General features: G+C 49.1%; 1 protein-coding gene across 3 annotated transcripts in view; it reads left to right on the top strand.

Moving 5' to 3' along the window:
• PLA2G4E (phospholipase A2 group IVE) overlaps positions 1-12,685 on the top strand; it is a 59,140-nt gene that overhangs the window by 26,615 nt on the left and 19,840 nt on the right. For 2 of the 3 annotated variants that reach the window (XM_025998529.2, XM_072738361.1), the window contains 4 exons: positions 3,404-3,476; positions 9,436-9,572; positions 11,271-11,402; positions 12,205-12,245. In XM_025998529.2, the coding sequence (XP_025854314.2) occupies positions 3,404-3,476; positions 9,436-9,572; positions 11,271-11,402; positions 12,205-12,245 (383 nt within the window). The remainder of the gene's footprint in view (positions 1-3,403; positions 3,477-9,435; positions 9,573-11,270; positions 11,403-12,204; positions 12,246-12,685) is intronic. The other variant, XM_072738362.1, reaches the window with a different exon arrangement.

Raw genomic sequence — 12,685 nt, 5'->3', positions numbered from 1 at the left:
TAGAGTCCTGGCAAGATCAGCCCTGGGAATCAAGGCCAGGGAAGAGGCTGGAGCCAGAGCTGGGTGTGTCTGTGGCCTGAGCTGTAGAGCCCTTTCTCCCACGTGGCTTCCCTGAAAGCCATCAAGCCCACCCTTCCCACGCAGCTGTATTGGTTATTATCATATCTGAATACACTTCTGTACTGTTCGCCAAACAGTCCCTGCCTGGAGCTCCAAACCCTGAGTGCTCCCTGGTCCTTACCCAGGACCCTCTGATGCCCCATGAACTGAAGGATCCTCATCCATCCCTGCTGCAGGGCTGCAGCCCAGCTGGCATGATGCCTAGCCATGGCTGTCGTTAAATATTTTGATTTTCTCCCTGATAACCAGCCAAGGCCTCCCATCCTAGGGACAAGCTTGTCTGAGTCCTTAAGGTGGCTCCCCTTACCACACCGTAAACTAACCCATAAGTTTGGGTCCCATAATATCGCTGGTTTCTGGTTTCCAGCTGTACAGCCACAGACACTGTGCTTTGTTCCTTTGGATCTTTTTACTGTGTATCAATTACCTCTGGGGCCATGAAGTTTCGCTTATCTCTAGCACCACTTCAGTTGAGCTGGTTATTTATATCTGAAGCAAAATGGGTACATTCATTTCTATCCAAGACGGCCATTTTTCACCAACCGGGTCATCGGAATCATCTGGGCCCAAGACTTGAGTTCCATGTTCCCACTGCCTTCCTCCCAGCCTGACCCCTCTGGGCTATCTCTCAACCCCCTTGCTGGCAAGAAAGCGCTTTGGAATTGGGTCTCTCCTATAAATTGCAAAGCTAGAAGCTGTGATTTGAGATTCAAGGTAGACCACACGGGAGCCTTCTGTGGCTACTGGGAGTGGAACTCCTTCAAAAACCCTTAGGCTCTGGTGGGACTTCTTAAAAGAGGGAGGTTGTGGAATATGTTGGCAGGAATGTAGCCAGTGAAAGCATTGCAAGTAGAAGGACTATCAGAGTTTGGGGGTTATTTTGGAGCCTGGGGGGGAATTTAGAGTGAAAAGAAGGAAAAGAGGTTCTAAGAGGAAAAGCTGGAAGAGGAGGAGGAGGAGGACATGAGGGGCAAGCGACACCTGTCATTGTGTTGAAAGGTAAAGGTCATTTTCAAGTAAAGTGACACCATGGTCGTGGTTATGAGCTTGAATCAGAACTAGATTCACACTTAAGGTCCTCTTGATTCTAGCTGAGTTTCAGAAGTCAGAGAACTCAGGCTCAGATTCGCCATCTGTGAAGTGAGGCTAATAACTGCTTCGCGGGTCATTGTAAGGACTGAGCAAGATGGAATGTAGAGATTATACTCACAACGCCCAGCATATAGCAGACGCTCAACAGGTCATGGCTGAGGTGGTTAGCGCTGCTGGGTTAGAGTGGGAAGAGGTGGGCAGCCTCACTGGAGGGCACCAGGGCTACATGGCAGCAGCAGACTCTTCCTGGAGGGCAGGAGGACCTCGAGTGAGGTCCTGCTGGAAGCTGTGAATGCTCCCATCCAGACTAGACGTAAGGGGGCCAGGCAGAGCAGCCCCTCTGGGAGGCAAGAGAGGGACGGTGATGGCCGAGAGCCCCTCAACACTAGGAAATGCCCTGAGGCCTCTGGCGGCCCATGTGAACTGTCGTTGCCCTCTGAGAAAGTAGGCCAGTGGGAACAGGCTTTGCCACAACTGTTCTCCTGGGTGAAAACTGACACCTGCTTCCTCACCAGATCAGACCAGGACACCGGCTCTGCCAGCTGGGGAGTGAGAAACGAGGAGCCCATTATGCCCAGAGGGGGGTCTGGCAAAGGCCTAGCCATGTTTCCAGAACCAGGAGAGAAGTGGTGTGTGTGGCCTTTGACTTGAGTCACATAGCTAAACAGAATCCCGTGAGATCAAGTTATTAATTGTGAAGATACCCAACATTTCAGAGCTAACCTCACCAAAGGATTCCTCAGGCCTATTTATAACTGTCAGTTTGGCTTTGGCTTGGATTCTGAGGAAATTGTTGGGGATTGAGGAAGAAGAGGCCCTAATTCTATCTCAGGGTCTAGGTAGCAGCCTTTGCAGGTGTCGTTCTATTGTGGCTGTTTAGAATGAAGCCCCAGAAGAGGCTGCAAGGATAGACATCAACATGACGACAGTTCTCATGACAAGAAGATCATTTTCACTATAATGCTTTCACTATAATGAGTATTAACTAAATTCATTGTGGTAATCATTTTGCAATATCTGTATATCAAATCATTATGTTGTACACTTAAAACCAATATAATTTTATGTGTCAGTTTTATCTCAATTTAAAAAGATTAATACCTCAGGCACCTGGGTGGCTCAGTGGTTAAGCTTTTGGCTCAGATCGTGATCCCGGGGTCTTGAGATCAAGTCCCACATCAGGTTCCCTGCAGGGGAGCCTGCTTCTCCCTCTGCCTGTGTCTCTGTGCCACTCATGAATAAATAAAAAATCTTTTTAAAAAATTAATATCTGTTATAAAGATCTTATGAAGATTTAAAAATGTAAGAATAGTGTCTGGCAAATAGTAAGTGTTCAGTAGATGCTAGCAAGCTATTGCAATGTTGTCTCTGAAAATAGCCAAAACAGATGAACTATCTGTGTACAGTTTGAGTTGAAAATAAAAATAATTATAACATTAAAAACAAAAACAAATGATAATAGTGATCATCAATAATGGGATGCTGGAGACTCTTTTTCTTCATCCTTTTATGGTTTTTCCAAAACCCCAATAATACTTTTTTAAAGATTTTATTTGAGAGAGAGAGGGAGAAAGAGGATGAGCAGAGGGAGAGGGAGAAGCAGACTCCCTGCCCAGCAGGGAGCCTGATGCAGAACTCAATCCCAGAAACCTGAGATCATGACCTGAGCCAAAGGCAGACTCTTAACTAAGGCACCCTCCAATAATATTTTAAATAGAGAAGAATTGCATCCTTTTAAAAAGTTGTAACGTGATTTTGGCAACATAGGGTGAACTATGTGAAGTGTAAAGGGTTCTATAGTTCAAAGGCCTCTATAAATATGGTCCTTTGGTCAGCTGGAGGAGTCCAGTGTCGTCTGCCATGGGTATAGGCTGGAAGTGGATGGTAAATAGACTCCTCTAAGCCTGGGTCAAACTTCCAGGGAAGGGGCTTCAAATCCTGAGATTCAAACAGATGAAGCGTGAACAGAACAGGCCTGAAGCTGTCCTCTTCCAAGGTGTGTTGGCTCCTAGCAGTGGGGCGAGGAGAAAGCCCCTCACCTCGCAGCCTTGGGGACCAGTGATCCTCTGGGGCCCAGGATGCAGATTGAATGGGAGGAGACTTCTTGGGAATGAGCAGTGGGAGCCCGTGGCTCTGGAGCTGCTGAGTAGTCATAGCCTGAAGAGTGTCCCACTATCCTCTCCAACCACAGGGTGGGCTGTCTCCATGCCATCTCCTGACCGTGAAGGTCATCCGGATGAGAAATGTCCGACAGGCTGATATGGGTGAGTATCCTCCTGTCTTCCTTCTTTCTCTGCTCATGGGACCTGGATGGAGTCAGGCCCTGGCTGGAGAAACATCAGAGGAGTGGCGGTGGGGGTGGGGCTGGGGGTGATTGCTATACTCAGGTAGTATTCCAGGCTTTGGGGTTTATATCATTTTTCCAGGCCCCTCCTCTTACCTGCTACTTTGGCACTACTGGCCCCTGCAGACCACGTGGGTCTGAGAACCGTGTTCACCTCACTCTCTCTTCCCTACTCCCCCTCCTCTAGCACCCCTTGCTAGGAGCAGCAGCTTCTCCCATGGTGGGCCCCTCTTGCTTTTGCATGAGTTTGTGGGCCGCTAGAGGTAGAAGGAGAGGCCCATCTGTCAGCCTAGTCTCAATGCCCCTTCTCAGTGCATGGGTCCTAAATTGGGTTCTGGGGTTCGTGGCAGAAGCCACATAGCACCAGCTCTGCAGTGTAGCCCCATGGATATGGTCGGACTCACCAGGGCTGTTTGTGTAGTGTTTTCTTGTAGACTTAACTTCACTTTCAACCCAGTCTTGGCTGTATTCCCAGATTATGGGGGCCCTGGGAAGTCTTTGGCTTAAGAGAGAAGTGAAGGTATCTGGGTGGGCAGGATACTCCCCTCATGCTTATCTTTGGGGTGGAATTTGAGAAATCAGGAGAAGCCAGATCTCCTCCCGATGCTGCTCTCAACTTGCTCCATCCAGAGTGAAGCTTGGCCCTCAAGAAGGAAAAAACTCTGTGTCAAAGCCCCATGGCTTAGGTGTCCCCACTGACTGGTGACTACACAGGCATGGCCTAAGAGCCACCAAGCTCCCCCAGAGTTCCATCATTTTCCTCTTGCCCTCACCCTGGGATTCAGCTAGGTAGAGAGAGCCTCGGGGAGACAGAATGCAGAGAGCCATGTTACCAAGTGTGCATTTAACCCAAAGCAATTATAGACTAGTAACAGGAGATGACATTCTGAACCTACCACTATAGAATTTAGAACTGGGAGCCCTTGGGTGGCTCAGTCAGCTAAGCAGTTAAGCAGTTAAGCATCTGACTCTTGGTTTGGGCTCAGGTCATGATCTTCAGGTTCTGAGAGCGAACCACACCAGCACTGGGCTATGTGCTCAGCAAGGAGTCTGTTCGAGATTCTTTTCCCACCTCCCTGCTCACTTACTCTCTCTCTCTCTCTCTCAGATAAATAAATAAATAAATAGATAAATAAATAAATAAATAAATAAATAAATAAATAAATAAAATCTTAAAAAAAAAAAAAAAGAAAAAGAACTAGAGGAGGACATTGAAAGCCAAGAGTAGCTAAGGAAGGCTGCTCTGAGGGCCTGGGGTCTGACAGTGGCAGACCAGAGGTCTTGGGTGCCAGATCTGCGGGAGAGGCCATGTTGAGGGAGAGAGAGGGAGGCCACAAGGCATCTGTGAGCATGGCCAGGGGCAGGCCTCCAAACAGCACTTGCTCCTTTGAACAACACCAGGGTAATGCTGAGGCCCATTCCGCACACCGAGGCTAAGGATTGCCTAAAGTGGAAGCAGTGTTTGATCCTACTGTTTGGACTCTGGGAAGGGGGGTGAGGTAGAGGGGATAAGCAGGAGAAGCAGGCTGGGGCCAGGCAGAGGAGGATTGGGAATCCAAGTGATAGGGTACCTGAGTTCCTAAGGAAGGGGTTGCATGACTTCCTGAGGCGATAGGCTTAGGTGGGGAGAGGCTGACAAACTGTTGCCACTATGCAAACAGAAGTGAGAGGGCCCTGGGGCTGAGGGAAAACCAGGGCGTAGGGAAGGACTCCAGCTGGCCCCCCTGGAGGCCAAAGTGTTCAGAGCCCATGCCAGCCAGTGTCAGTTTGAGCCTGGCTCTGCCAGGAGGCTGGCAGGAGACCAAGGGACTTCTCTGGTTTCTTGGGGCCTCCCAGGCGACCAGAGAGTGATCTGAGAAGTGTTCCCTGGGCAGGGCCTGGCCACTTCTTTTGCCTTTCTTGCCCATGCCACAGTGGGTCACACAGATACTTCACTCACCCCTGGGCAGAATTCACCCACTCCCCTCACCCCTAGGATACCCACAGCTTGCACTCCTCTGCCTCCACCCCCCACCCAGGTGTGTCTGTCCCAACCCTGTGGGTCACCCAGGCTGCACACTTGTGGCACGCCTGCACCTGTGTGTGCAGACCTTCCCCTTGTCCAAGCTCCTTCTGTCTTCTCCAGCCACACCCATCCCCTGCGCATCCCAGAGGTTGGGGTGGGGGATAGGGGCACAGGCAATCAGAGAAATGGGCTGAGGTCTGGCCCCCCACCCTCCTCTTCCCTTTCCCCACAAGCCCCTCTGGCACAGAGGCTGCCTTTGGGAGGTTTCCAGATACCCTTTGGAAATCCCCTCAGCTGAGCTCTGTTGTTGTCTTGCCTGATGAGATTGGCAACTATCCCAATGTCTTCTGGGTCCTGGGTTACTCCTGCCCCAAACTGTTCCCTTCTAGCTTGGATCAAAAATGAGCTCCACACTGGTTCAATCCCCAAGTGTGTGTCTGAGTTTCCCAAGATTTCAAGGAGTCTGAAAGGAATGAGATTTGGGGATGACTCCCTTGTCAAGGAGTGCTCCACCCAGCCCGGGGCCAGGACAAGATGGAGCCCTGGAAACCTCCCAGGATCCAAGAGCTTTTATTCCTCTTGGGAAAATCAAGTTAAAACTCAAGCCAGTACCCCAACAGATGTGAGGCAGGTGTCTCCAGAGGTATTAGGAAGATAGTGTCCTCAACATCTATAGATCTCACTGAGTCATCTTTGCCACCCATATTCTGGGAAAGAAGGTGTGTCATTCAATGACCAAGCCCTCTATCACTCCAAGAGGAACAAGGCTTAGAACCATCTGTGCCTAGGAAATCCCCTGTAGTCTCCGAAATCCTCAAAATTGGGTCAGCATTGCTTAACCGTTCATCATAGCCAACATGCCGATCTCTCTCCTTCTAGCTAATGATGCCTGCCCCAGAGTATCCTCTGGGCCCCTGCTGGCCTCACTCCGTCAAGTGATCTCTCCCTCTCCCAGGATTTCCCTCTCCTTCGGCTGTACTCTCCTTCCCCTTCCCAACCTTGTGGATAGAAGTGGGACCAGGTCTCTTAGAACTGAAAAACAAATCAATGCTGGAACTGTGGGTATCCGATTCATCCCTCTCTTCCAAGTCACACCTTGCCTAGAGATTTAAAACTTCTGCCAAAAATACTGAGATTTTATTTAATGGGCTTAATGGGAGAATTTTAGGCATGAACTGATAATAGGAAAGGGGTTTTAGAGGCAAAGGGGCCTTCTCAGGGCCAAATTATGCTAAACAAATGGGTATAGAGTTAGCGGGATCCCTGCCTGCAGGTTCCCTACCATACAGGAGGAAGACCCTAGGAAAGTATTTCAGGTTGAGGAGGAATGGGGGTTGTCCAGGAGGGGTCCTGGGAGATCCCTGGGGAGTATCCCTATAAGCAGAGCAAATAGAGATCTGAGCTGCTTACCTATGTCTGTGGTGACCCAGCCCAGAATTTGATACAGTGCTCTAAAGCAGGAAGTTGGGCTTTTCCATTCAATTCATCTATTCAACAAATTTTTAGCAAGTGCTGACTCATGGTTTCCAGGCCCTCTCAGCATTTGGGGCACAGTGGAGGCAGATGCTCTGACCTGCATTTTGGTCCAGTATAGCCAGTGCTCTGCCAAGAGAAGAGCAGAAATTCTAAGCTGTGTGTGTGTATAAGGGGGACACCTGGCCAAGACTTGGGGGCTCAGGGAAGGCTTCCAGAGGAAGTTCCTTTTGACACCTGAAGGGGCTAGCCAAGGGAAGGGTGGGGTGAAAGTGGAAGAGAACCATGTTCTAGACAAAAGGAATGGCAAGATAGCATGGCACTTCTGAGACCACACATGTTTGGGTTTGGCTGGAATGTAGAGGGTGAGTACAAGTGCTTGTGCGTGTGTGTGCGCATGTGTGTGTGTGTGTATGTGCATGCATATGTGTGTGTTTGGGGGCAGGACAGGGGCTGGGTGATAGGGAGGGTAGAAGGAGGAGGCTGAGGCTGGGGAAGTAGGAGAGGCAGCCATGTTGAGTGCTTGGGACACCTTCCTGAGGGCAGATAGCAGATGTTGAAGGATTTTAAACTGGGAGTGACATGGTCAGCTCTAAAAGGATCCCTCTGATTTCTCTTGAGAGAAAAGATTAGAGTAGGGCGAGACAGGAGACAGGGTGCCCAGTCGGGAAGTAGCAGCAGAGGTGACGGTGCCCTGCACCGAGGCAGTAGCAGTACAAGTAAGAAGTGAATGAGCCAGAGAGCTCAATGGAATTAAACTGATGTCATGTAAGAGCCAAGGACGATACTTGGCGTCTGGCCTGGCCACCTGAGTTGATGGCAAGCAGGAGCAGATTGGCCATGGAGGGGATGGGTGGGGACAATGAGGTCATCATTTTCTGTAGATTACTCTGGGTTTTGGTCATTCTTTGTGTCTGGATTAAGCAATTATGACCCCTAAGAGGCAATGCCATCTTACCTTTATTCAGTGGGAGGAGGGCCATGAATTCCAATTCCCTTGAATGTCGAGCCCTCAAAGATTAATCAGACATCGGAGAGGAAATCAGAGGCTAGGGATGCTTATGATGCAAACCATGGGTGGAGTGACAACAAGAGACGAGTCAGTCCCAGGGGACAGCCCGGGTTTACTCTCACCGGGCATTGCTACTAATAACTTGAACTAGTAGTTTTGGTCAGGCCTATTAGAGCAAAACTCCTATCTTCACACCAGTTCCACCATCTAGAGGATTCTCTGACACTGGAGACTGTATTGACTTTTACCATTTTCTACATGCCTGGTGTGTACCCTGGGAATTACCCCAGCACATTGTCAGGAGAGTGACAAGGACCATCATGGCACGTGTTTCTCTCTCCTCCCAGGTAGAATGGAGGGAGGGAGCCACACTAGGCTGCTATTTTTTTTCACCTCTATGCCTTCTGCTGCTCCAGCCAGAAGATCTGAGAGTCCTTCCCCTATTTTGGGAGGGATTTTTAAGAACAAAGCCTTTGGGACACCTGGGTGGCTCAGCGGTTGAGTGTCTGCCTTTGGCTCAGGTTGTGATCCTGGGGTCCTGGGATGGAGTCCCACATCAGGTTCCCTGCAGGGAGACTGCTTCTTCCTCTGCCTATGTCTCTGCCTCTCTTTCTGTGTTTCTCATTCTCATGAATAAATAAAATATTTTTTTAAAAAAGAACAAAGCCTTTGTCCCTTCTCCAGAGCATCCCACATCACATCGGAGTTGTTCATTTCAAGTGAGAAAAAAAAAGTACATGGCCTTAGATATGAGGGTTTCTTGGGTCACATGCCTCATGCTGGGAGACTAGTGTAGGTATGAAGAGCCTGGCTAGGTGCAGTAGAGACATTAGTTCTATGTAAATGGTGGTCCCTGCTTCTAGATTCTCCTAAACTCTTGTTCCACCCAAGTCTTTTCCCATCCTGGTCCTCTGGGCAGACTCACAGCAGACTATGTCCCCTTGCTTCTCAGCAGCCCGAAGGAAGAGCAGTACCCTACTGTGGTTTCCCTGGTATCGTGGGCTAAGGAAAGAGTTGGACTGGACCCTGGGGAGCCTGTCCCCTGGCAGAGGAAAAACCGTGTAGTCAGACCTTGTTCCAATTTAGCAGGTGTTAGCTCAGAGAGCTGGGATGCTTCTGAAAAGAGCCAGAGGCTATCTGTGTCCTTGAGAGTGATCAGTGGGACCTGAATCCCCCTCTGAGAATTTTCTAGCCTGCAAGCTCTAGCCTTCTCAGGGGTTCTGGGAAAAGGTCTCTGGAGAGTCAGATCCATGAGTCAGGAGGGGAGACAAAGACCTGAAGACAAAGGCTTGCTCTGAAAGTGACCTGCCTGAAGTTTCCTTCCGACTCTCTCCTTCCTGGACCCAGGCTGCTTCCTTACCCTTCCCCACTCTTGTCTTCCTTGGACAGTGAGCCAGACAGACTGCTTTGTGAGCCTCTGGCTGCCTACCGCTTCTCGTGAGAGGCTGAGGACTAGGACCATCTCCAACTGCCCAAACCCAGAGTGGAATGAAACCTTCAGCTTCCAGATCCAGAGCCAAGTGAAGGTGAGACTTGCAAGACATGCTGTGTCAGCCATGCTGACATTTCCAATCCCACCCCATGCCTGCTTTTCCTTCTGTTTGCTTATATGTCCTTCTTCTATTTGTCTTTCTTTCCACCTACTTCTCCTAGTGACCCATCTTCTCACTCACCCACTCCTTCATTAGGCCTGCCTCATGTTTGTCCCTCTGAGTCTATTCATCCTCTATCGTCTTTCCTTTCTCTCTCATCTTCTACCTAATTGTTGCTGGAACCTGGTGGTTCCAGCTGCAAAAATTGAGCATGCTTGCAGAACATGCTTCTAGTAAGATAACACATGGAGGGGAAGGGCCATTCTATTCACTAGGTCCAAGGCCAGTCTAATTCCAGCCAGAGGATTTTCCCTATCTTAACTCCTTTTTAGAAGGCTTTATTATTTCTAGCTCCTTGAGTATCTGTTCTTTCATTTGTTGGGCTGTTGTTTCATGGTGTTGGCCTTCTTCAGGTATATGGTGATTCCCCTGTGGGAGAATTCTCCCTCGGACATGCTGAGCTATAACCTCAGCAGAGTGCTCCTTTTAATTTTTCTTTTTCTTCGCCTTTTTTTTTTCTCCATGCCCAGCATTCCAGCATAGGACTGGAACTCATGACTGTGAGATCAAGACCTGGGCTAAGATCAATAGCTGGATACTTAACCAACTGAGCCACCCAGGCACCCCCTCAACAGAGTGCTCTTTAAACAAACTTGGCCTCATCATGGAGGTATCAATCCCAGTCTTGGGTCACTTGAGGCTTCACATTTCCAGCTTATTGCTTCCATATTTTAGAGTGATTCTTATTTCTGGTTCATGATAAGTCCTTTTTGCTTTCAAGAAGGGCTTTATATTAGTTACTAGAAAACTATCTCCTCTATCATATGTATCATTTTGGGGAGGAAAGGGGATCTTGACTTGGGCTCAGACTCCATCTTGAAATCAGAATTTGGACTTCCTTTGTCTAAAGATCTATGGGGCTGCTCGTATGAATCTATGCAGTTGGTTCTGGGGCACATCCATGTTTCTAGTAATTACAAGGTCAACAGATCTCATTCAGCAAGGAACCTCCAGCTATCTTTTAACCACCTGATAGGGACCAAAGAGGCAAACCCGGTCCCAACCCACATCTCCTAGGATCCTTGGAATAAGAGACCTCAGAGGCTAATCCACATCACCTAAAATCACTGACTTCAGTGTTCAGTTAGATGTTATAGTAGCCGCCCAACTCTTGCCATGCAGCTTTGGGACCACCCATGAGACTCCCTTAGGGGCTGATGAACCAAAGGGTAGAGTTCAAACGCTTCACTCCAAGCTCATCAAGTATGAGAATCCTCATAATTTGCCACATCACTCTCCTGGAGCTTTAAGATGTTAGCTTCCCAGAATTGGGTTGTCTAGCACTTAATGGGCTCTCTTTAGCATCTAGGGCCCCAGTGCTGAACAGTCTATGACTTGGCAAGGGTCTTGCTTCCTCTGCCCTTCCATCATCCCCCTAGAGGGTCAGGAAGTCTTCAGAGAGTTGGAAAGGAGAGTATAGACACTATCCCCTCTGAGCTCATTTTTCTACAAATGACTCTCATACCTGAGCAGGGACCTCTGTGCTCGTCTCATACCCAGACCCACATCCTTGCTAGGGAAATGGGTCCATGTAAACAAAGTAACCAGACTTCATCCTCTCTTCTCCCCTAGAATGTGCTAGAGCTGAGCGTATGTGATGAAGACACACTGACACCAGATGACCATCTCTTGACAATTCTCTATGACCTCACCAAACTCTGCTTCCGAAAGAAAACCCATGTGAAGTTCCCACTCAACCCAGAGGTGGGTGCAGGTATCCAGGCCCTCAGCCTCCTGCCTCATGAGGAGCAGCTGATTATTTCCATGGCTCCACTCTAGGGGCTTCTCTCTATGTCACCAAGTCAGGAAAAGATAGTACTGCTGGTTCGGTCCTGGTGCTATGCTTATTGGCTGTATAACTTTGCAGAATCTATTTAATTCTGTGTTCTGTTTCCTCATATGTCTCAGGGCAATGATGATACCTTGCAGGCACCAAAATGGGAAAACATAATTAAGGCACTTAGCACCGTTCACAGTACAAAATAGGGATGGAGTATGTGCTGGCTCCTTTACTTCCCTGACTCCTGCTGCTAAGATAGCCCAGGGGACAGAGGACAGATGAGGATAAAGAAGGGAAAGTCTGCAAATCAGAGAAAACCAGAGCTGAAAAAGACCAGGATGTTATCAATTCTATCATTCAACAAATGCTTGATTTCCTACTATGTATCAGACACTGTCCCAGGCCCCGGGGACACGGCAGGGAACAAGTATCCCTGCTCTTGCCTGGCTTACATCCTGGCAGAAAAATTAAAGTCCAGTGAAGTCACAGCTTCCTAAAATTATGCGACAAGAGGTATGAAGGAATAGATGAGGGAAGGGGCCCCCATTCTTCTAAGTTGAGCTGGCTGGAGATATTATCTCAGATCTTTGTCCCAGGTGCTGAGCCCTTTGAGAAGGCAGGAGAGTGATGGGAAGCTGGGGTGGGGGTAGAAGCTAAGGGGACATGTTTTGGGGCCAACAGGTGCAGCCCCAGCTCACAAATGCTTTCCTTTTATCCACCTGCCAGGGCATGGAAGAGCTGGAGGTAGAGTTCTTGCTGGAGGAGAGGTGAGTAGGCCCCAACCCCCTAGGACCCCCCCAAAGTCCTGATTCCCAAATGGCTCTGGGCAGGCATTTCAGAGCCTGATCTGCCTTTTTGCTGCCCTCCTCTCTTCCACTCTTACCCTTGGCACCCCATCAGGGGAGGGACTTCTAAATACTGTTGGTGCCTTGGCCCCACCCCTATTCATCCTGTTCTCCTGACATCAGAACTGCTTCAGAGATCTAGAACTCTGGCCAAATTGCATTCCTGAGAGTAGCCTCTGGGAAGAATTCCTGCCATGTGGTGATGGGGCCTTGTAGAAGCCAGGCTGAGAAAGAGGTCAAGACAGAGGATCACCTCTTTGACCCTGAACTGTTAAACTCCCCCAAACCCTGGCCTGAAGTAGCCTGTCCCCCTCTGTAGCCAACTCTGAACCATATCAAGGAGATGCTCAGATCCAACATGT

This window comes from Vulpes vulpes, chromosome 15, assembly GCF_048418805.1.
Source record: "Vulpes vulpes isolate BD-2025 chromosome 15, VulVul3, whole genome shotgun sequence".
NCBI classification, from domain to species: domain Eukaryota; kingdom Metazoa; phylum Chordata; class Mammalia; order Carnivora; family Canidae; genus Vulpes; species Vulpes vulpes.
Note: the sequence above shows the minus strand (reverse complement) of the source record. Positions and strands in the feature narration are given on the sequence as shown.